The sequence below is a fragment of the Cuculus canorus genome, chromosome 11 (genome assembly GCF_017976375.1).
Source record: "Cuculus canorus isolate bCucCan1 chromosome 11, bCucCan1.pri, whole genome shotgun sequence".
NCBI classification, from domain to species: Eukaryota; Metazoa; Chordata; class Aves; order Cuculiformes; family Cuculidae; genus Cuculus; species Cuculus canorus.
In genome coordinates, this window is record NC_071411.1 from 9,228,090 (window position 1) to 9,248,094 (window position 20,005).

The 20,005-nt window shown below is 44.4% G+C and overlaps 3 protein-coding genes across 12 annotated transcripts in view; all 3 read left to right on the plus strand.

Annotated features, from left to right (window-relative positions):
* The first annotated feature begins 3,784 nt into the window (after window positions 1–3,784).
* Window positions 3,785–6,669, plus strand: RPP14 (ribonuclease P/MRP subunit p14). The gene is made up of 5 exons (XM_054077043.1): window positions 3,785–3,893; window positions 3,981–4,065; window positions 5,125–5,201; window positions 5,777–5,855; window positions 6,532–6,669. The coding sequence occupies exons 1-5, from the start codon at window positions 3,823–3,825 to the stop codon at window positions 6,586–6,588; spliced, it is 369 nt and encodes a 122-aa protein (XP_053933018.1). The 5' UTR covers window positions 3,785–3,822; the 3' UTR covers window positions 6,589–6,669.
* On the plus strand, window positions 6,632–9,019 carry HTD2 (hydroxyacyl-thioester dehydratase type 2). Its single transcript, XM_054077042.1, has 2 exons — window positions 6,632–7,170; window positions 8,622–9,019. The coding sequence occupies exon 1, from the start codon at window positions 6,632–6,634 to the stop codon at window positions 7,136–7,138; it is 507 nt and encodes a 168-aa protein (XP_053933017.1). The 3' UTR covers window positions 7,139–7,170; window positions 8,622–9,019.
* A 698-nt stretch (window positions 9,020–9,717) lies between these two features.
* PXK (PX domain containing serine/threonine kinase like) overlaps window positions 9,718–20,005 on the plus strand; it is a 36,618-nt gene continuing 26,330 nt past the window's right edge. For all 10 annotated transcript variants that reach the window (XR_008451760.1, XR_008451762.1, XR_008451763.1 and 7 more), the window contains exon 1: window positions 9,718–9,925. Coding sequence is in view for 6 of the 10 variants with exons in the window: in XM_054077027.1 (XP_053933002.1) it covers window positions 9,824–9,925 (102 nt within the window). In the remaining 4 variants the exon portion in view is untranslated. The remainder of the gene's footprint in view (window positions 9,926–20,005) is intronic.

A 20,005-nucleotide genomic window follows, 5' to 3' on the forward strand; every position in this document is an offset into this window, starting at 1 on the left:
CCTGTACAGGTTTGGAACATAAAGATAGTGAGAGAAGCTCCTAGTTCGATACTCAGCATTGCCAGGTATCTGGTTAGACCACCAGCAGGGAGCAAAGCTGGAAAGCGTGTGTGGCGATACCAAAACCAGGGATTAAAGTGAGGTGCCTGATCATAAAGACCTGCCTGCATCACTGTATCACAGCTCATTCCTTTTCACTATGACTGTTCATTGCAATCATCATGGAGAACGAGCCCAGTTGTTTTGTTGTTACTGCTCAGTGTTTTGTAAATCTGCTGTGAAGTCTCTAAAACTGGCAGCAGAGAAATCTAGTTTTTAATAGAAGAATTCAGCAGCAAAGTGAGCAAAGAGAGTAGTGTCTTTGAGCCTTAGAGGGGAAAGAAGTCTCTTGTTTGTTATTCTCTGCTTGTGATTGTTGTGAAGTCGGTGAGAGGAGCTTTCAGTGGTCAAATATCCTGGCATGTGTTATTTCTGTTAATGTCACAGCACAGGTTTCACAATGTAACAGAACAAAAAAAAAAAAGGGCAAACCTGTTCTCTTAATGCAAAACTTTAAACCTTAAAACTTTAAAAACAAAGTGCAATTTTGCACAGAGGGCAAAACCTAAAACCCCTTTGAATGTCACTTCCATTCTTTCTTTTCTGTTGGCTGAAAGCAGCTCTTGTTTTTGACGTGCATTTGCAAACTAGTCTTGCCAAAATACAAGTGCTTTGGGTTTTTTACACTCCAGATTTTTTTTTTTCTGTTATGGTTATTGCTGATTATTTTCACTTTTTTCAAACCATATACTTTATTTCAAGAGGCCTTCCTTGTGGATTTCCTCCTGACAGTCTGCAGGAATACACTATTACAAGATGGAAGAGAAAGTCACTAAGTGCACAGAACACTCGATTATTAGCTGGCTGGAGCTAATAATGTGCTACTGTTTTTTTCTATGCTCTGTGGGGCAGGAGGGGAGTTAAATTCTGCATAAAGTTGCTACCTCAAGGCTCCAAGTGCATTTCAAGGTCTTTCACTTGGGAGAATTTCATAAGACAGTTCTTAAAATTGGTCTGTTCTTTTGAGTTGTGTGTTTTTTTTTAATTGATTCATTGAGGGACCCTTATTTTAATTCATTTTACATTTAGTACTTGATTCTCAAAGGATGAACACCTGTGCAGTTTGGTTCTTGCACTACAGTGTTGAACATGAAAGAAAAATATCTGACATATAAGCATTTGGTTTTAACGAGTCAAACCACTCTGGGGTTCAGCTTCACCTTTGGTTAATAAAAAACTGACCTGTTGTGTCCAGCCTTCCTGTACCGTCCTGTGTGTGCTCTTTATTGACTCCCTGCAGCTGACACAACTTCCACAGTGCTTACCTCAGGAGTGGACTTCACAGCAGCTAACTAGGTTTACTCTGAGTGCCTGAGTCACTGTTGCTTCTGTTATCAGAGCCTTATGGAGAGCAGCCTATTAGAATAATCAAAAGAGATTTATACGTTACCTGACCGCCCAGTTTTGCTGTTCGGTGATAAAATTTTACTAACATCTTGAAAACACTACCAGTTTCTGTAGATACAATTGCTCCCAATAAAACTGGCTGCTCTGGTATGTCTGCTGAATTATCGTTTGAGCACTGTGCTAACTGGTTCTTGATTCCTAGAACAAATACGATATCCCCAAAGGTCTCTTGCTGGCCTTCACTTACAGCTACTGAATTTTATGTGGCAAGCTGCTTTTTAACCTAACTAACAATTTGAAAAGAAAGTTACTTTGGTAGGTGTGAAGTTGCCTGTTCAAATACTCAATATTTGCTTTTGCTGAAGTTTTGTTTCTAAACACTGTGCATTTTATGTACAGTTTTTAAATTAGTCTGGGAGTGCAGTTTGGAGGGGCTGTGGTGCTCACCGTGAGAGAACCTCTGCCAGAACACAGGACTTCAGCTCGGAGCACTTTAACTCAAGGAAGATGTTGATGCCTGAAAGTGCCAGAAGGCAGCGGCATAATAAACAAATATCTAGAAAATGTTACATTTTACAGAAGAGTGAGGAAAAACCGGGTGGGTTTGTTTGGTTTTCGTTGGTTGGTTGGTTTTTTCCCCTATGGAGAAAAAAAGGAGTGGGGAAAAGGGGACAGGGACTAGTCAAAGACTTCTACAAGGAGGAATGATCCCATCAGTAATTGGCACAGGCCTATTAATACTGGCATAAGCTACAGCAGGGAAGCTGTTGATTAAGTATTGAAAAGATCTGTCTGGAAAACAAGTGGAATAGACTGCAGAGGGGAGTGTGAAATCCTTCAGCACTAATTTTTTGTTTGGTTGGGTGTTTTTTTTTCTTGAACGGTTCTAAGCTAGCTCTGCTGAATGCTTATAGCATCTGTCTGAGGCAGGGGAGGATTAGATAACATTGCTGTTTTCTTATAAATACTTATCAAAATCACTGAGGGCTTTAGCTAACACACATGCTGCCTCTAGGCTTTGCACCACAGGAGCGGTAGGAAGACGAAAACAGATTAGTGCCTGTAAAAGGGAGATGTGCCCCTTGCAGCCCAACGTGGCAGCAGGCTGACAGTGTGGGCTCAGGTCCAAAGGTTTGCTTTCTCACTGGGGAGAGTGAAAACCCCAAATCTAAGTAGAATGTATCTCAAGCTCTGAAATTCCTCCACACAGACAGCAGCTTGGTGGCAAACACAAAAGGTGTCCTGTGAGTTGGGCCCTATCAAGTGCATCAGATGGGTGTTCGGCTACCGTGAAGGTGAATGTCAATTCCTGCATAGACTTTTTTTCTTAAACAAGATTCTGTAAAGTTCTTATGCTGAGGACGTTTCCTCATTTTGGCAGGGCAAAGATGCTTCCAACCATTCTGTTCTTTCTCTCTGAAGGATGTATTGCACAGCAGGCTTCGAATCAGCTTACAGGGACTCATGCTGTTAATAAAATAGTGTTCTCAACTCTGCCTTGACCAGTGAGGTGCAAAGACATACTGCCAGCCACCTTCTGTGTACTTTTCAAATCTGTTTCAGCTGTGTTTTGTAAAGCATATGCTAGGATAACCCCGTGCCCTCAGTGTTCGTGCTGCCAGACACCAGGAACAGCATCTAGACCAGCATCATTGGTTTATAGGGCAAGCGGAAGAGCATCTTTGCTAGTCCCTCTCCAGCAGTGTGTTTACTGCAGAGCATTCAATATTTGTCTTTCGGAAGCTAAAAGCTAGCTTAGAGTGCTCGAAACACCATCTGTTCCCACAGCTTCCCAGAGATCAATTCCAGCCCCGAGGACTGCAGCTTCCTCACAAGGGGAGGAGGAGCAGGCGATGGACTCTTAAGGGTGTGCCAGGGGAGGGTTAGGTCGGACATTAGGAGTCCGTTGGAGTTGATGATCTCAAAGGTCTTTATCAGCCTAATGATTCTGTGAAAAATCTCCTCGGACGGAGGGCAGTGGAGCACCGGGGCAGCTCTCCAGGCACGCAGTCCCGGCGCCAAGCCTGACAATATTCTAGAAGTGCTTGGCCAGACGCAGGGTGTGAATTTCTGCCTTGCCCTGTGGAGGGGCAGGCGTTGGATTCGATGATTCTTGTGGGTCCCTTCCATCTCGGGTCATTCTGCGGTTCTGCGCTTGTTGCCACCCTCTGTCTGAGGCGGCCAAGCTCGGAGCCCCCAAGGTGAGGCACCCGGAACCGTGGCGAGTGCGGCCTCCTCCCTCCCCCGCGGCCGCTGTAGCCGCCTTGCCACAACGGAAGGGAGCCTATCTGAGCCCGCGCGGCCGCCGTAGCCGCCTTGCCAAAAGAGAAGGGGGCGGAGTTGCCCCCGCGCGGCCGCCGTAGAGGGTCGGGCAAGATGGCGGCCCCCTCCTTCGAGCGGCGGGTGCTGCGGGGCGCGGCGGGGCACCACTACCTGCGCGTGCGGCTGTGAGTGAGTGCGGTCCGTGTGTGTGTGTGTGTCCCCGCGGCCCCGGCAGCCCCCACAACCTCGGCCTCCGCTCTGCTTCCCCGCAGGGAGCTGCCCGACGGCGGGGCCCGGCCCAGCGCCGCGCAATTCAAGCAGCTGGTGGTGTCGGCGCTGAGGGAGCTGCACGGAGAGGTGGGCAGGGAAACGTTTACCGTTCGCTTCTCCCGTCACGCCGATACCCAAAATGCCGGCAGATGAACTCTCTGAGACTCTTTTTGGAGTTTTAGGAAGCAAGCACCTTTCTCGGGCCTGGGCAACACGAATCGCTCCCATCAGTCGTGTGCAGGCAGACAGGAGATGGTACAGAATGGATTTCCGACTGACATGCATGTGTATATATTTTCCCAGGAGTCTTATGCGTATTCTGTGCTTTCCAAGGTCTAATTTTGATGTTATTGTGAACTTTACAACAGACAAAACTCTTGCTGATTTGGAGCTGGCTCCAGCTCTGCCTGTCCCTGGATGTGAGGGAGAGGAAGGCAGCAGACAGAGGTGATTAGAGAAGACGCATCTGTTCAGCACAGATCACACTGAACACAAGGCGTTATCATCTTCAAAGAATGCGCAGTATCTGGAAATCACTGTCTGAAAGAAAACGCCCTATCAGAGGGACATTCTGTCTAATTTTCAAAAAATGCAATTACTTAGATGAATCTTAACTCTACTTTAGCTTAAATAGGAAATATTCCACTTTCTGTAATAGTAACTACTTCTTGTATCAACCCTGTTTGCACTGCATGGGCGTCGCTGCTGATGCAGCTGGGGCCGCACCTTCTGTCTTGGTGTCCATGAGTGGCTGCAGCATGTCCGGTTTTGAGAAGTTGGGGTATTGAGGCTCTCACTGTAGTGAGATCTTGAAAGGAGAACTGTGGGAAGGGAACAGCTTTCTGGATGGAGAAGCCCGCAGGACTGTTCTCACTTTGTTTGCCACATTGCTGGGCAGCTTTAAGGAAGTCACATCACTGCTGGGTCCCTGTTTCTCCAGCTGTAATGTGAGACTTAAAGTGACTTCCATCCAGAGAGCTCTGAGAGGAGGGTGCTCGATAAAATCTGGTGGTGGTGTTGCTGAAACACTTGTGTGAGATTTGAACTATAACACGTGATGTCACATGCTGGCAGTGAATTCACTTGCATATAAGCTGCTATAAAGGCATAGGATGGTACTTTATTAAATAATGTATTTTTTCATAGGTTGGAGCAGCTTTGCCTGTTGACGTCTTAACGTATGAGGAAAAAACTCTGTGTGCCATATTAAGAGTTATTAGCAGGTAAGGCGCAGAAGGTGTGCGCTTTGGGTACTGCCATGGAAATATTTTTCATGAGAAAACAGAACTCTTAAATTAAGAATGGTCTTTGAAGAATTAAGCCTAACTTGCGGATGTCTGCGTAGAGTATGCGGAAAGTAAAAATTCACTAGGGTTTGGTAGCCTGATGCTACATTATTCCTGCTTTAAAACAGAATGGTCTGGAAGGACCATTGAGATATATGGCTTTAAATATCTCTGTGAAGGTGATAATGGCTACCAGATTTAGGCGGTGAAGACAACTACAAGTGATTTAGGGGAAGAAGGAGCTTCACAGAGAGAACAAGAACGGGGCTAGTAAACTTGTAAAGGTTATATTTATGTATCTGTATGACAAGGACAAGAGACTGCAGTCATTGCAATAACCCATCAGGACATCGTATTGCTACTGGAACTCATCGATGAAATTACCTGCTGTTACACTCAGTTAAGGTTTTGTTACTCTTCATGTAACATGTTTTTATTGAAGATGTTAATGCTGCAGGAAAACAGAAAAAAGCACAGAATTTATTCATGTATTTTGTTTTCTTTTTACTCAGTGGCTTCGTCAAGCTGTGGAGTGCTTTAACATTGCTGGGCTTCTACCAGAACAGGAGGTGTGCCTTTCGAGTGCTGCAGGTAAAGCGCTGTGGGGGCTGGATGGCTTCCCCGAGATGTCTGTTCTTGTTCTAAGGTTGTCTGGCCAGCTGATCATGCTTCCTCTTCACAGCAAAACGGCCTAGGTGCTAAAATGTCTTGGTTTGGGAGTGAAATGCTTTTCAGTGCAGGTGTGTAGGCCTGTATTTAAGCAATTTGCATCTTATAATGGATCTTGGAAAATGTGCCAATAGTGGCTGTGTAATGCTTCATGGTTTAATTCAAATGAGAAGCCCTGAATTCATTAGTATGTCTGTGAGAAAATACTTTCTGGAGAAAGTTTTGTTCTTGGCCCATACCTTGGTCCAATCTTTTATTTCCCCTACCTTGTTTCTTCCCTTTCTTGTAGTCACTGTTGACTGACCTTGTTTAAAAATGCCTGCATAAGCATGCCCTTCCAGAGCTCATTTTTTTCCAGAGGATGCTGCTTAATAAAATGCATTCCAAGAATTCTTCGTCTCTGAAGCTATGGCTAAACAAAAATCTACTTGGGCACAGCTCTAAGTTTTTAGCTCTTAAGTTTTTAATTCTTTCTGTAAGAGGGAAATCTAAGTTTTTTTCAGCTTTGAGTGCATTTTGTGGTGTGGTTTGGTTTTTTTAAAAGTTTTAGTTTGTTTCTTGCTTTGTGTTTTGTTTCTTTTTCTTGCTCCCAAACTAGGCCTCTCCATTTCTTCTTGCGTTATCTGGCAACAGCAGAGAACTAGTCCTGGACTGAATGCCATTGTTGGTTTCATTGTACAAAGCAGAAGCTGCTTGAGATGTTGCAGCCCATCAGGTGTGGAATTTCTGGAGGAGATTTACGACAAAGAGCCCTGACAAAGCTAACAGTGATCACCTCTCTGCTTGGATGCCCCTTCCTTCAGTGCTTACACATAAAAGTTGGAGACAAAGCTGAACTTACCAGAGCTTTTACGCAGGACGATGTTGTTACTTTTTCTTGTTTAACAGGTGACACAAATCCTTTGCATTTAAATGAGGATTTTGCAAAGAAATCTAGGTTTGGAAGAACTATTGTGCATGGAGTTTTGATCAATGGACTTATTTCTGCAGTTCTGGGTACTAAAATGCCTGGTCAAGGCTGTATATTTCTTTCACAGGAGATCCGATTTCCAGCTCCTTTATATACTGGTGAAGAAGTTGTAGCTGCTGCGGAAGTTAAACGCCTGAAGGGTTCTCTGGCGCACATCTTGGTATCATGTAAAGTCAGAGAAAGTGGAAAGACTGTTATGGAAGGGATGGTGAAAGTCATGGTGTCTGACAGTTAGAGCTTTTGATCCTGTGCTACTTTACTATAAAGGTGAGAAATGTATGCTTGGCTTTGACTCTTGTCTTTTTATGTGACGTCACCTGATCTAGTAAATTTACAACAAAAAAAACTTCAAAATGTTTCAAAGAGTGCACAAGCTTATTTTTGATAGAACTGCATTAAACCTGGAGCTTTTCATTTTTCCCTGTGTACTGCCAAGAGGAAACCAACAGGAGCAGGTACTCAGTGTGAACAGAAGTGGCACCTTTAGACAGACCTCCTACAGCACAAGTTGGGAGTGGCAGGGCTTATGCTGAGGCTGCTCTTTTTGGTAAAATCGCAGTCTACACTAGCTGAGTTCAGTTAGAATTTATTCCTTCTTTACAGAATAGCTGTATTGCTGACAAGCACTGAAGAGAGGGTTGGTGCTGTGTGTTTAACAGAAGTGGAGGTATCGACACACACAAAGTGCCAGTTCTGTTGTCATCTCCCCAGCAGTTCCAGCTGATGTTGGTGCAGTCTGCTCTTGCAATGTTCTAGCTTCCTTAGCTCTGTGAATAAGTAGCAGTCATCCTTCACATAAACAACATACTCTGCCTGATACAGCTGGAGATGTGGCCCTCTCAGTACTTTCAAATTCTTGATACCTTACCAGGCCTGGTTATAAACAAACAAAAAATTACTTTTGATGATAAACTCCTCTGAAAGTTGACTTTCAGGAGCAGAGTGAAGGAGGATTTTATAAAGCTGTGTTGTCACTGCTTGTAGCCGCCTTGTGTTCCTGTGGGCAAGACAAGCGGGGGTGATTTTGTCTGATACCAACTACATGGTTTCTCTCTGCTTTTTTGACTGTGTGAACGTGTATTCCCCTTTGCCTGCTGAAAGTACCTTGGTCACTGGTAAAGTGGGCTTTTGGAGAATTCATTAGTAAATCATCTGAGTTGAATTACTTTAGTGCCGATTTAAGATTATTATACGCTAAGAAACTTTTTTTCAGGAGCGAATGGGACAGGCTGTCTTCAGCTGGTGGCTCATACAGTATTCTGGCAGAACATCTATTTATCCCTCTGTCTTCTCTGCACCAGAAATGCATTCTCATTACAGAATCGGAGAATCCTTTGGGTTGGAAAAGACCTTTAAGATCATCAAGTCTGACCATTAACTTAACACTGACAAGCCACCACTAAACTATGTCCCTAAGTGCCCTGACTTTTCATGGCTGCAAATAACCTCAGAAGTTATTTGCTGTGAAAGAAGGGTTTGTCTTCAAACTGTGATGAAAGCTGCTGGTAAAACGGTTACGCTGTCTGGATGCGATGTCTTGTTTTTCAGTGTAGCGGCACTGTGACAGCAAACCCAGGTGTTGAGTCACACTGGGTCAGAGGGAGGGGCAATGTTTGAGCTGTTTGACTTCAGTGTGCCTTCTATTTTCAAAGTGCAGGGTTTGGCCTCTTCTCAACATGGAACCAGTACTTAGAGCTTTCCTTATCTCTCATCAGTAGGAGTTGCTTCACTTCCCGTTTTCTGCCTTGGGTCGCTGCCTGATCACTGGCTTTGCCAAGCAACACTTTTCAAAGCAGGCATGCTCCTTCCCTCATTCCTTGTTCACCTGCCTCTCTAGAAGGGAAGTCATCCTGTAAATGCCTGTTAAGAAAAGGCGTCAAATCTGTGTCTGACCCGTGGGTAGCTGCATCGGGAGCAGTTTGGAAAGGTCACTCACTATTCCAGCCTGAGATGTAGCTGCAAGAACACAAGAAAGGGCAGAGAAATGTTCAACAGGAAGTGGGTTCCCAGGTGCTGAGCAGCGTAGAAATAGTGTTTTCCATGCCACTACGACAACAGCAGAATTGTTGGGCTCCACTTAATAACTTTAAATCTGTGTTTAGGAAATAAATTAACCCAAGTAATTGAGGCAAAGGCCCTGAGTGCTGTTTGATTCTTAATGATTGTGTAACTACAAAAACCCCAGAAGGTGAGGGGCAGCGAGCGCACCAGCCCTCTTGTGTGTGCTTCTTCCTCTCTTTGTGAGGGCCCTTTGTGAAGGGCCATCCCCTTCCTGCTGCCTTCGTGTCACCGGGCACAGCAGTCCTGGGCAGTGTGACGAGTACGGAGTGCACAGTACTGGGGTGTGGGTGATGGGGTGGGGGACAGGAGGTGTGTTCAGGGATTGGGTGATGGGTGGAGGGTGATGGAGTTACGGGGGGGGGGGGGGGGGAGTGACAAGCAGTGGGTGCACGAGGTGGGTGACGGGATGAGTGAGAGACAGTGATGGAGTGGGTGATGATGCAGGCAGTGGGTGATGGAATGGGTGACAGAGAGGTGGGTGGCGGAATAGGTCATGCACCCAGGTGGTGGGTGCAGGCAGTGGGTGACAGGTGGTGGGAGATGGGGTTGGTGATGGCGCAGGCGGTGGGAGACAGGGGATAGGTGATGGAGAGGCTGCATATGGTGGGTGACAGGCGCTCTGCCGGCCCTTGCCCCGGTGCAGACGGCGGAGCCCACCTCTGCACCGCCCGCCGCCAGGGAGCGCAGCGGCACCGCACGCGCCCAGGCCGACCTGTGCTGCGCTCCCTGGCGGCGGGCGGCGGCAGTGCCGGGCGGCGGCGCTAAGGCCCGGCGGCGGCACTGCCGTGTTGACAGCGGCGGCGGCGGCTGCCCCCGGGAAGCGGGTCGACTACGTCGGGCTCTCGCTCGGCGCCCCGGGATGGCCTTCATGGAGAAACCGCCCGCCGGCAAGGTGCTGTTGGACGACACGGTGCCGCTGACAGCGCAGATCGAGGCGAGCCAGAGCCTGCACTCGCACACGGTGAGCGGGCAGGGCCGGGCCGCGGGGGGAGAGAACTGGGGGCTGGGGGGCAGCGCCCCGGGGGTAGCGGGGCGGCGTGTGCTGGGGGGGAGCAGTGGGGCTGGAGGGGGAGCAGTGGGGCTGGGGGGCAGCGTGTGCTGGGGGGAAGCAGTGGGGCTGGGGGGGAGCAGTGGGGCTGGGGGGCAGCGTGTGCTGGGGGGGAACAGTGGGGCTGGGAGCCAAGGGGACAAGGGGGCAGCGCCCGGGCGGCAGCGGGATAATGAGACTGTGGGGCAGAGGGGTAGCGGGGGCTGGGAGACAGAGAGGCAATGGGGCAGAGGGACAAGGGGTCAGGGGGACAAGGGGGCAGCGCCCGGGGACAGCGGGGAAGGGGGCTGGGCAGTGGGGTTGCGGGGCAGCGCCCGGAGGATGGGGAGCAGTGGGGGCTGGAGGGGCAGGGAGGCAGTGTGTGCTGGGGAGGCAGTGGGGGTGGCGGGCAGCGGGTCCTGGGGGGACAGTGGGGCTGGGGGATAAGGGGGCAGCGGGTCCTGGGGGGGCAGTGGGGCTGGGGGACAGCGCGCGGATGATAGGGGGCAGCTCCGGGAACAGCGGGGCTGCGGGCGGCCCCCGTCAGTGCGGGTGGTGGGTCCCGGGCAGCCCCGCGGGGGATGCGGCGCCGCCAGGGCTGTCCCGCTCCGTCTCCTCTTGGGGTATCTGCCCTGCCCTGCCCTGCCCGGCTCCGGCTCTCGGCCCCGGCACCGCCCGGGGCTCCCCGGTGTCTGCGAGCTGCGCCCGTTCCCGGGAGGCCTCGTGCCAGCGGCCGAACGAGCTGCTGTGGTGTGCCCTGGTCCCAGGGTCTGTCACAGTGTGATGGCCCCTGTCCTCGGGGTCTGTCACAGTGTGATGGCCCTTGTCCTCGAGGTCTCCTCCAGCCTGTGAGGCACAGAGGGGCTCCAGCTGCCCCATTCCAGTAGCTGTGATGAAGTTACATTCTCCTCCAGGTCCTGCTGTGTGTCTGCGGGGAAGGCTGTAAAGCTGCAGAGATGTGATGGGGTACAGCCCCCCTCTCTTTGTTGTGGGGAGCGATGACACTGAGCAGAATGAGCCCTGCTGTGACTTTTATGTCACGGATTAATTCTGCTGTGTACCCACACGCACAGCCTCCATGAGAACTGCGCTGCCTTTCAGCATGCAGTCACAGCCCAAAATTCATAATCTCCTATTTGCAGTTATTTTCCACTTTAAAAAACTGGGTTTACTTGAGGTATGACCAAGCAGTACTGTGAATCAGAGAGAGAACTGGCTGTCCTATGTGATTCCTGCCTTAGCTGAGAGCAGGGATGCTGGGCTGTAAAGGAGGCCAGAGGTACTTCCAGCAGCAGGTGGGCCATCAGGAAGGGTATTTTAAATGGAGAGAGGGTGTTCCCTCTGTCCCTTACACAGCTCTGATTCCTGTGTGATTGATCTCTCTTCCTGGTTCCGTGCATCTGGTGAGTACTCTTAACCTGAATGACAATAATGGTAGGTTCACCACAGGATATGCAACAAATCTGTAGACTGCCTTATTAAATACTCTTCCTATAAGTAATGCACACTTAGGAAGTGTATTTTTGTGTGAGGAGCTTGCAGTAACCAGTGTTCCTCTGAACAGAAGTTAGGTATGAGAAATTGCCCAGAAGATCTTGTGAATCTAGCAGCTATGGCTCACAGTTGTTGCAGCTCCTCCTATAAGTAAAACTAATGAGGTTTCTTTTCTGGCAAGCCTGATACTTTTTACCTGTTTCGATAGCCGAGGGGTGCATGTACCAAGTCCTGTGAGAAGTTTTGTAACTTCTAAGACTCCCCAGATTACAGTTTCATTGTTAACTTGTTTCCATCATGCCTTGTTACACTTTTTTTGGTAGTGCAAATTACAATAGCTTTTTGTGTTCCTTCCTTTCATTTGAATTATTTTGGTTAGGAAAAAAAAACCTCACAAAATTCTTTTAGAATGAGCAGTTGGAAGTAGTTTTTCAATGCAGACTCTGTGTGTGTTGTCTTGTCTGAGTGAGTGTGATAGCAAATGTTGTTCCCCCTCCTCTGTCTTTCATCTCTGTGTTCTGTTACTAATGGTTGTTCAGAAAAAAATCTCTACTAATTTGTTCTGATCTTTTGTTAATAACAGAATGCTGGAGCACTGCGCCTTTTGATTTAATATCTGTCTCTAAGATACATCTATTAGTAATTGTTTGTTTTACTGCAGAAGCCCTGTTGATATTTGAAAGATGGCTTGAAGTGTGTGTAGCACAGATGGTTTATATGGAGGCAGCGTGGGATAATGAAGTACAGGAAGCTGTAACAGAGAGTTGGTTTCTTATTTGGTGTAAGTTGACTGTTTTGTCATTTTGGACACTTCTTCTTATGTCCCTTGTATCTGAACAATGTGTTCATTGGCAAGTGATGCTGCTCCTGATTTGAACTTTCTTGGTTTAAATAAGCCACACAAATAGATCCTTGTGTTTGAAGAGGTGTGTAAATGAAGCCCCTCTAAGAAATAAGAGTCAAAGGGCTTTTGTAGGGCATTAAGACTGTACTTTACTTGGTTGTGTTGTAGATGTAAGGAAGTAGGTTGTCATTAACTGAATGCTTTGGGGGTTTGTTCCTCACCCACCTCAAAGCGATATCTTCAAAAGGTATAGATCTATACAATTCTTCATCCCAAACTAATGTTTGGAGAACTAGTTCTTCACATGCTAAACTTGTTCTAAAGCTGAAACACAAAGGCATCCTTGAATAGATTTTCTATTCTTTTGTCAGTGGTGTGTATTAAGATTTTATAAAGATGCCTAGTGTTGCAAGAATTGCTTTAAACTTGCATTTCTAATTTTTCCTGTAGGTAATTGCTTGTAAAAGCACTTACATGTCAATTGTTTAGGCCTTGGCTAGGTGCGACTTTAACATGGCAGCTGATTTAGGAATAAATTGAACATTCTATGGGTGCTGAAAATAGCAAGTCTTCTGAGTAACCAGCTACGGAAGAGGTGAAGAATTTCAGGAAAAGCTCTGTAAACATGGTGAAACACCACCAAAGCTTGTGTCAAATGAACAGTTTGCTTATCTATTGTTCTAAGTAGCTTCTGTTAATTCTAATATAACAGACAGGGTAAGGGTAAACTTAATAGCATTAAATAAAGGGCTGTACTTGGCAGAGACTCAGTTTCTGTTTCCTGGGGATGAAGGTGAAACTAATGAAACAAAACTGAAAACAAAACCTGAAACTACTACATGCTTACCTGAATTCTCCAGAAACCTAAGAAGGAACAAAGCTAGTACTTAAAACATACTTCTGAGGGCCTGCATTTTTTGCTTAGTAAGACTGTGTTAACCTCCTAGTAAATGTGGTTTTTAGATTGTTAGGAAATCAACTGCAAAACTTTGTGATATGCTCATAAGCTTTTCATGTTTCTTTCAAGTCAGAAGAGCTCAGTTCTTAATTGAATTAGTACATTTTGGCTGGGACATAAGCTCCACGCTTTTGTGTTGCAACAAAGAAATGATCAGCTGAGATTTTCTTTCTACGTCTTTATTTCCAATGATAACTGAAGATGAAAATGATGCCTTTTCTTTTCTTACAGAAGTTGTTTCCCCAGTTAAGTGTGTTACAAGCAGTCTGAGTTCCATTGGAATACGCATTTACATACAAATAATTCTATAGCGTAATGTTCATGGAGTCCTCATTTTGAAAGCCAAATAAACTTATATTGCAGGTCTATCCCAATGCGGCCTCACTTAACAGGTTTGAAATCACATGAGCAAACCCTGTCAGCCTCATTTTGCTTCTGCTATGTGCTTCAATCACTACCGCTGGGTTTGAAGAGAGAGTAACTCTGTAAATTCCAGGACTGTGTTGGGCACCTTTCATAGGTGTGATGCGGTGCTCTTGGTAGGTACACGTGCCAACCATTTTGCAGAAAGTGAAGTTGTTTTGTTGCCATTACATTCCTTGAATTCAGTAGGACTGAAATTACATCCAATATATTAAGCAATTTGCAAGCGTCTCATCTTAATGCAAATATTGTGTTCTGACAACAGAGGCATTTTCAGTACTAAAGCTTTAATAAAATTTGGCTATTGAACTTGCTTCATATTGCAGTATTTCATCTGTGTATTCACTACTTAAAAGACTTGCATTGAGTCTTAAAATAGGATGCTGTTTTCATCTGTTTTCTAGACATGTTCCTTAACTGCACATCTGTACCTACAAGTTTTAGAGCACTTTATACCAGTAAAACCTATACTTCAGAACATTCCTTAATTCTTTTCTGAAGTGATTTTCCTTTATCGTACATTTCATGTTGAAATTGAAGTAGTAAAGCAGCCAATTTTACTGCAGTATATTGTTGTCTTCAAGGCATTTGGAAATGAACAGCTGAAATAAATCCCTCTTGTAATATGCTTTCAGAGTTTTTCGTTTTCCTTAAGCAATGATGAATGTTGACACTTGTAGCTTTTAGATTAGAAAAATGTTGGAAAAGCATTTATACTTTTCCAATGTTGTTCTGTGATACAAAAATACGGACATATGTTTCTAGAAATGTAGAATTCATCTTAAGAGCTTGTAAAGGACTTTGTATGCCTCCTTTAAAAGGAATTCAATCACCGCAAGGTTGCTTTCACTTTGGGGAAAAATAAAATTGTAAAGTGACTTTCAGAGGTGGCTTTAGACAGGAAACTATTAGACTTCACTTGTTTGAAGTTTTGGAAATGCAGTTCCTCCACTGGACTTTGTAAGTAAGCTTGACTACCTCCCACCTCCTGTTCTCTCCTAGCTAGAGAGGAGATAGCTGCTTCATCATGCCTAATTTTAGAAATCCCAACTTTATAGTTTCCACTAGTGAGGTTACTAAACTTGCATTGTATTTGTAGCTCCCTTAGAGACTGCAGTCAAAATATTAGCTGCTGTATCTTTTCTTAGTAAATACAGTGCCTTAGAGACCTTGCAGTGTAATTAGAATATTTTTATTGGCTATTGAGTATTTCCTGAAAAATATTGAATATTTTGCTTTTCTGGTGAAGGCCATGGTGATGCAGGGTACCGAAAAGCTGCTATTTCTTTTGTCTCTCTCCAGAGCTTTTCTTGTTCCATACATGTAGAGGTGTGTTCTATTTTTTTCCTGCAGTTGTCCTACTTCATAGCTTTCACTTAGTGAATGGTTTACTTATTACTACAGCAGCGATGCAGAGTGTGTGGGACCGTATAATGTCTTTGGACAAGCACATGCATTCTTTGAAGTGCAGGTAAACACCACTGTTGCTGCTTCCATCTCAGATGGGCTGAATAGCAGGTTTTGTGATAGCAAATAAACACTGTGCCCCGTAGTGAAGAGGTCCTCAGCTCTGAGCAGCTTTCCTGATTTTGTTGCTACTTTTCACGTGGGAGATTTTCTAAATAAACATTGAGAAGAGCTTCTTACTTGAAATTGTTCCAATTCAGCCTACTTAAGCAGGGATTGTATTCATGCTTAATTAGTGTTTCCTCTCTTTAATGCTTATACAATAAAGCCTTTTCAGACTTTTAGTTGATGTGACCTGAAAGCGACCTGGATCTTTATAATGGTTGGCTTTTCAAGGCTATTGGAATAAACAGATGTACAGCAGAAATCTGTGGAAAAACAGATTTGACTATCTTGAGCCAGAAATCTAGAGAGTATTTTCTTGGGAAAACAGAATGTATTACCCAATATTGTGCGACTCTATGTTTTATTATATCAATCTCTAAATACACCACTTGTTCTTTATTATTTTGTCTCTGCAAAAGCCTTTCTTTCCTGTTTGCTTTCTGTTTCAAAAACTAGGAAAGATGATAAACACTTGGACATACTTTGCTGTGTAATTTTCACCTAGGAATCTTAACCAAAATTATCTGAGCAGCTCAGAGCTGCTCGGATGCTGATGTTTTAACAAGTGCTGGAATACCAGGAAATAATCTTTGTGAATTTAGGGGTGGAAACCACCTAATTGTGGATTCTGCATGAAAATGATTAAGTTCAGGATAACGTTAATCCCAGGCAGTGACTGTGAAACTGTTATTGGCAAAGGACTGGAGAAATGCAGTGTGGTTGTCACCTGTCCTTATGGATGTTTGGACAATACTGGTTTTTTTCAGAAACTATCCAACACACTGTAGTGGTAGGAAGAAGATTTTAGGAAATGGCAGTGTGCAGCTGGGGTCATACAGCTTTCCCTGCTCCCGACCTCCTCCTCCCACCACCAGTTTCCGCTTTCTTAACTAATTAGAGCAGCCAGGATATGTTCCCATAGGTAAAACTGCTTTGCTTGGCATCCTAAGAAATGTATATTGATCTGCTGCTGGAATATCAAGGTTGTGGCAGGATCTGGCTTGGCAGTAATGGTAGGAAGAGCAGCAGACATGCAAACCTTACCTGTGTGGGAGTCTGGAGGCACTCAGGGAGGTTGTCTCGGGGAATGGTTTTATGGCCTATCTTGGTTGGTCCTATACAGTTGATGCCAGCGAGCTTGGTGCCCGTGGGCAAAGTCAGGAGTGGGAGGTTGTCTCTGTTCTGACAGCTGAGACCTTTCTTTGCAGCTGTTAGGTCTCCTTTGAAGTTGTTTGGTAAACTGAGTCATAGGAAAGATTTCAAGCCATTCATGTAGGAGTGAAAGATGCCATGGGAATTTCTGCATCAATGTTGCTAAGCTAGACCTTGCTGAGCCTGGTTGTTGATCCCTGCAGTTGTTGGCAGGAGTGAACTCTGGTAATTACTAGCCCTTACTGAAGCCTTTTCCATTGTATTTTCCTGATGATGCAGCTAACAGAAATGATTCTGAGTGTCCCTATCTATTTTCCTTACGCTTTCATTTATTTCCTTTGGGCACAGTCTCACTATCAAATCTTGCTGTCTCAGAAGAATGTTGTTGTGCTTAGATTTTTTTCCTAAACGAAAGAGAATTTGGCAGAGTAATAAAGGCTTTTGTGCATTTAGGCTTTTTCCTTGACAAGCTGAAAGCTTGTCTTTGGTCCTATGGGAAGCGTATATCAGCGGTGCTAATTATAATCCCAAGACAAGCTTCTTGTCGTGTGGAGGCAATAGGAAGTATCAGCTTCTCACTGAAACTAAGCGTAGTGTGCTCTGCTGATTATGTGTAGCCATGGCAGATACTGGGAAAGGGGTTGTATTTCTTATCACAGCTTTTCTACTATAGCTGTTCTTTGACTCTCAATCTCATTATTAGCTTTGGGAACAGAAAAACCAGAACACCCTTTATGCTTTTTCATTAGTTGTATTGACAAGGTATTGCTGAGGTGGCCAATTCCTCATTACGGTCAGTACTGATGGAAGGAGCATGGTGGGAACTTACCATTTCCATAGAGGCAGAACTAACAACCATATCTGAAGAGAGATGCACTCTTGTTTCAGGTGACCCTGTGATGTAAGGAGAGGATTTGATTATTGCTTTAGGGCTCCAAAGCAGAATTGGGTGGGAAAATGCTTGAGTCTGCATGGAAAAAATAGTTGTGGCCCTAATTTGGTTTTGTAACACAAAAAATGAGCTCTGAGCCCTGAGCTGTTAATCGCTGGGCTCTCCAGAAGAGACTACTGTTGAATTGATCAGAGTGGCTGTATGCAATAAAATACATCGGTGGTTGTATAATGAATTTGTGTGTTCTGCCTGCCTGAGAGCATTTTCTTGGGTACAACAGAAAAGGTTAATCACTGGATAAAAAGTAAGTGCTACAAGGGATTGAGCAAAAGCTCTGCTTCTTTCAAAATCCTAGAAAACATGAATGACTGAACATGGTGAATCATGCTGACGTGGTTTTTCAGAGAAACAGCCAACGTCCCTTTGAGACTTGCTGAAAAAGCAGTTGCTGCAATTTTTTGGCTGTGCATGGAGTAGCCTCTTCCTCCTTTCCAAAATACAGCAATGATGACAAAACAGGAAAAGCCATGTTAGCGGTGAATCTGGGTTTCCAGGTGTCCGTCTAATCTCTTTCTGTCACGCGGTTTCCAAACATAATTACAGTGGTTCAGCTGCAAGCAGCTCTGTGGATTTTTGTTACTATTTATGAGGATTTGGGCTTCTTGTTTTGCAGGAAAATACCTTAATTATAATTTCACATGGGTACAACAAGAGCACATGGAGAGAGCGTGTCAGGCTGACATTCTGAAAAGAAACGCTTTAATTCCAGTATAATCATTATGTGTTTTGGTTTGTGACTTCTTGGATTTCTGTCATTTCAATCTAAGGTGCTGGGACATTAAGGATTCACTTTGGTTTTCGTGCTTACTAGTCTTGAATTTGTTCTCAAGGCTAGAGGGTTCAAAATTGCTAAGGGTATTTGATAGCTATTGATGATAAAGGGCATTTTAAGTGAACTTTAGAAAATGGAATAGCATTTTTGCCTGAGGACCACTGTGCTTTGGAAGGAAATTTCAGTAAATTAAATCCTGGATTAGTTAAGGCTGAAAACACAAGATAATGCCATAAATGTTGCCTTTGCCTCTTGTCTGAAGTAGTCATAGTTCTTGATTTACACTACTTAGTTTTCATGGTGGTAAATGTTAAATGGGAATTTATTTCTATAGGGGGATTCTCTAACGTGCTCCACTTTGTTTGTTTGCATCCAATGATATATTTATATTTTTCGATGTACAAGCTTTAAATTTTATTTCATGTGAAAGAGGAAAATTAGTTCTTTTTGGTTCTGAAAGCAACTTCCAAAACCAGAAGACAATTCACAGCACCTGAGAGAAGTCATTAATGAATATGTATGTGAATTTTTAACTGTGAAGCTGAATTTATAATGCTTCATGGATCAAGCACTCAACTAATTGCATTATTTAGTTGGTATGCAGGTACGCGCCAGACAGAGTTACTGTTACAGAATGGACAGATCTGGTATACAAACTCAAGGTGCTGGAAATGTCTTTGTTTATTTATTGTTATTTTGTTATTGTCTATTCCTGATAATTAGGAATGCAGCATTAATTTTAATATCTGAAAAAATGTGAATAATTCTCTAGTCTGTCCTTTTTTACTTATGTAAGACTCCTATCGATGTAAGCAGTTCAGCAAAATTCGGTGGCATTTGAAAATGAAACATTATACAGCACTTTACATAAAATACATTTGAAAGTGCCAGGGTGAATGAAGTCGTCTGAGCTGAATAACAAGTGATTTATCATGTGATGCTTGCTGCACTGCAGGCAATAACTGGGTGGGTACTCGTGCATCCCTGAGCACAAATGCAAAGAGCTTTTTTCATGTTCCAGTGAAATACTGTGAGCCGTGGCTTGAATTTGTATTTGTTTTAGAATTTCTAGTCCTCACTTTGACTGTTGTAGCTGCGGGTGTGCAGTGTGGCTGAGTGTGTTCAGTGAGGAAGCCTGGGGGATTTCATGGTATTTGGAGCTCCAGCGGTGGGTCCTACCACACCTGGCTGAGCAGAGAGATGTGTTTAAAAGACATTGGAGACATAGGCCTCTCCTACACTGTCAAACTGATAAATTGGAATGGAAGTGTAAAAGCACAGGTACCTGTGTGGCTGCTTCTCCTTCTGACTCTGGGTGCTCTGCAGCTCTCTTCAGTGTTGAGACCTGTAGTTTTTCAGACATCACCTTACCTTTTCTGACTTTCCATTTTCATGTTTTCCAACGTAAATTACATGGCCAGGGGATTATCTGTGTAATAAGAGCTGCATTTATAGAGCTTTCACTGTCTGCAAATTGTAAGGGAAGCATCTGTTACTACACTTAGTCCAGACTAATTTTATTTCCTTGCTGATTAAACAATACCTAAAATTGAGATTATAGGCTTTCTAGGAAAAGGACTTGCATCGTTTATTATCTTTGAAATGTCAAAGTGTTTGTAGAGCTGTTTTCAAGCTTGAACAGAATAGGGGTAAACAAAATCACAATTTCTTTCAGTCTGAGTAGGTAGGTACACAAATTACTTGGTGTCTGTTCTTGAGATAATTAGATAAATCTCAATAGTGACATTGTTGTATTGACCAGGTATTGGTGTACAAAAGTTACAGTAGAGCTTGAAATGAAGAGACTGAAAAGAATTGTGTTTTATGAATGCAGTTGCAGTGGGAGA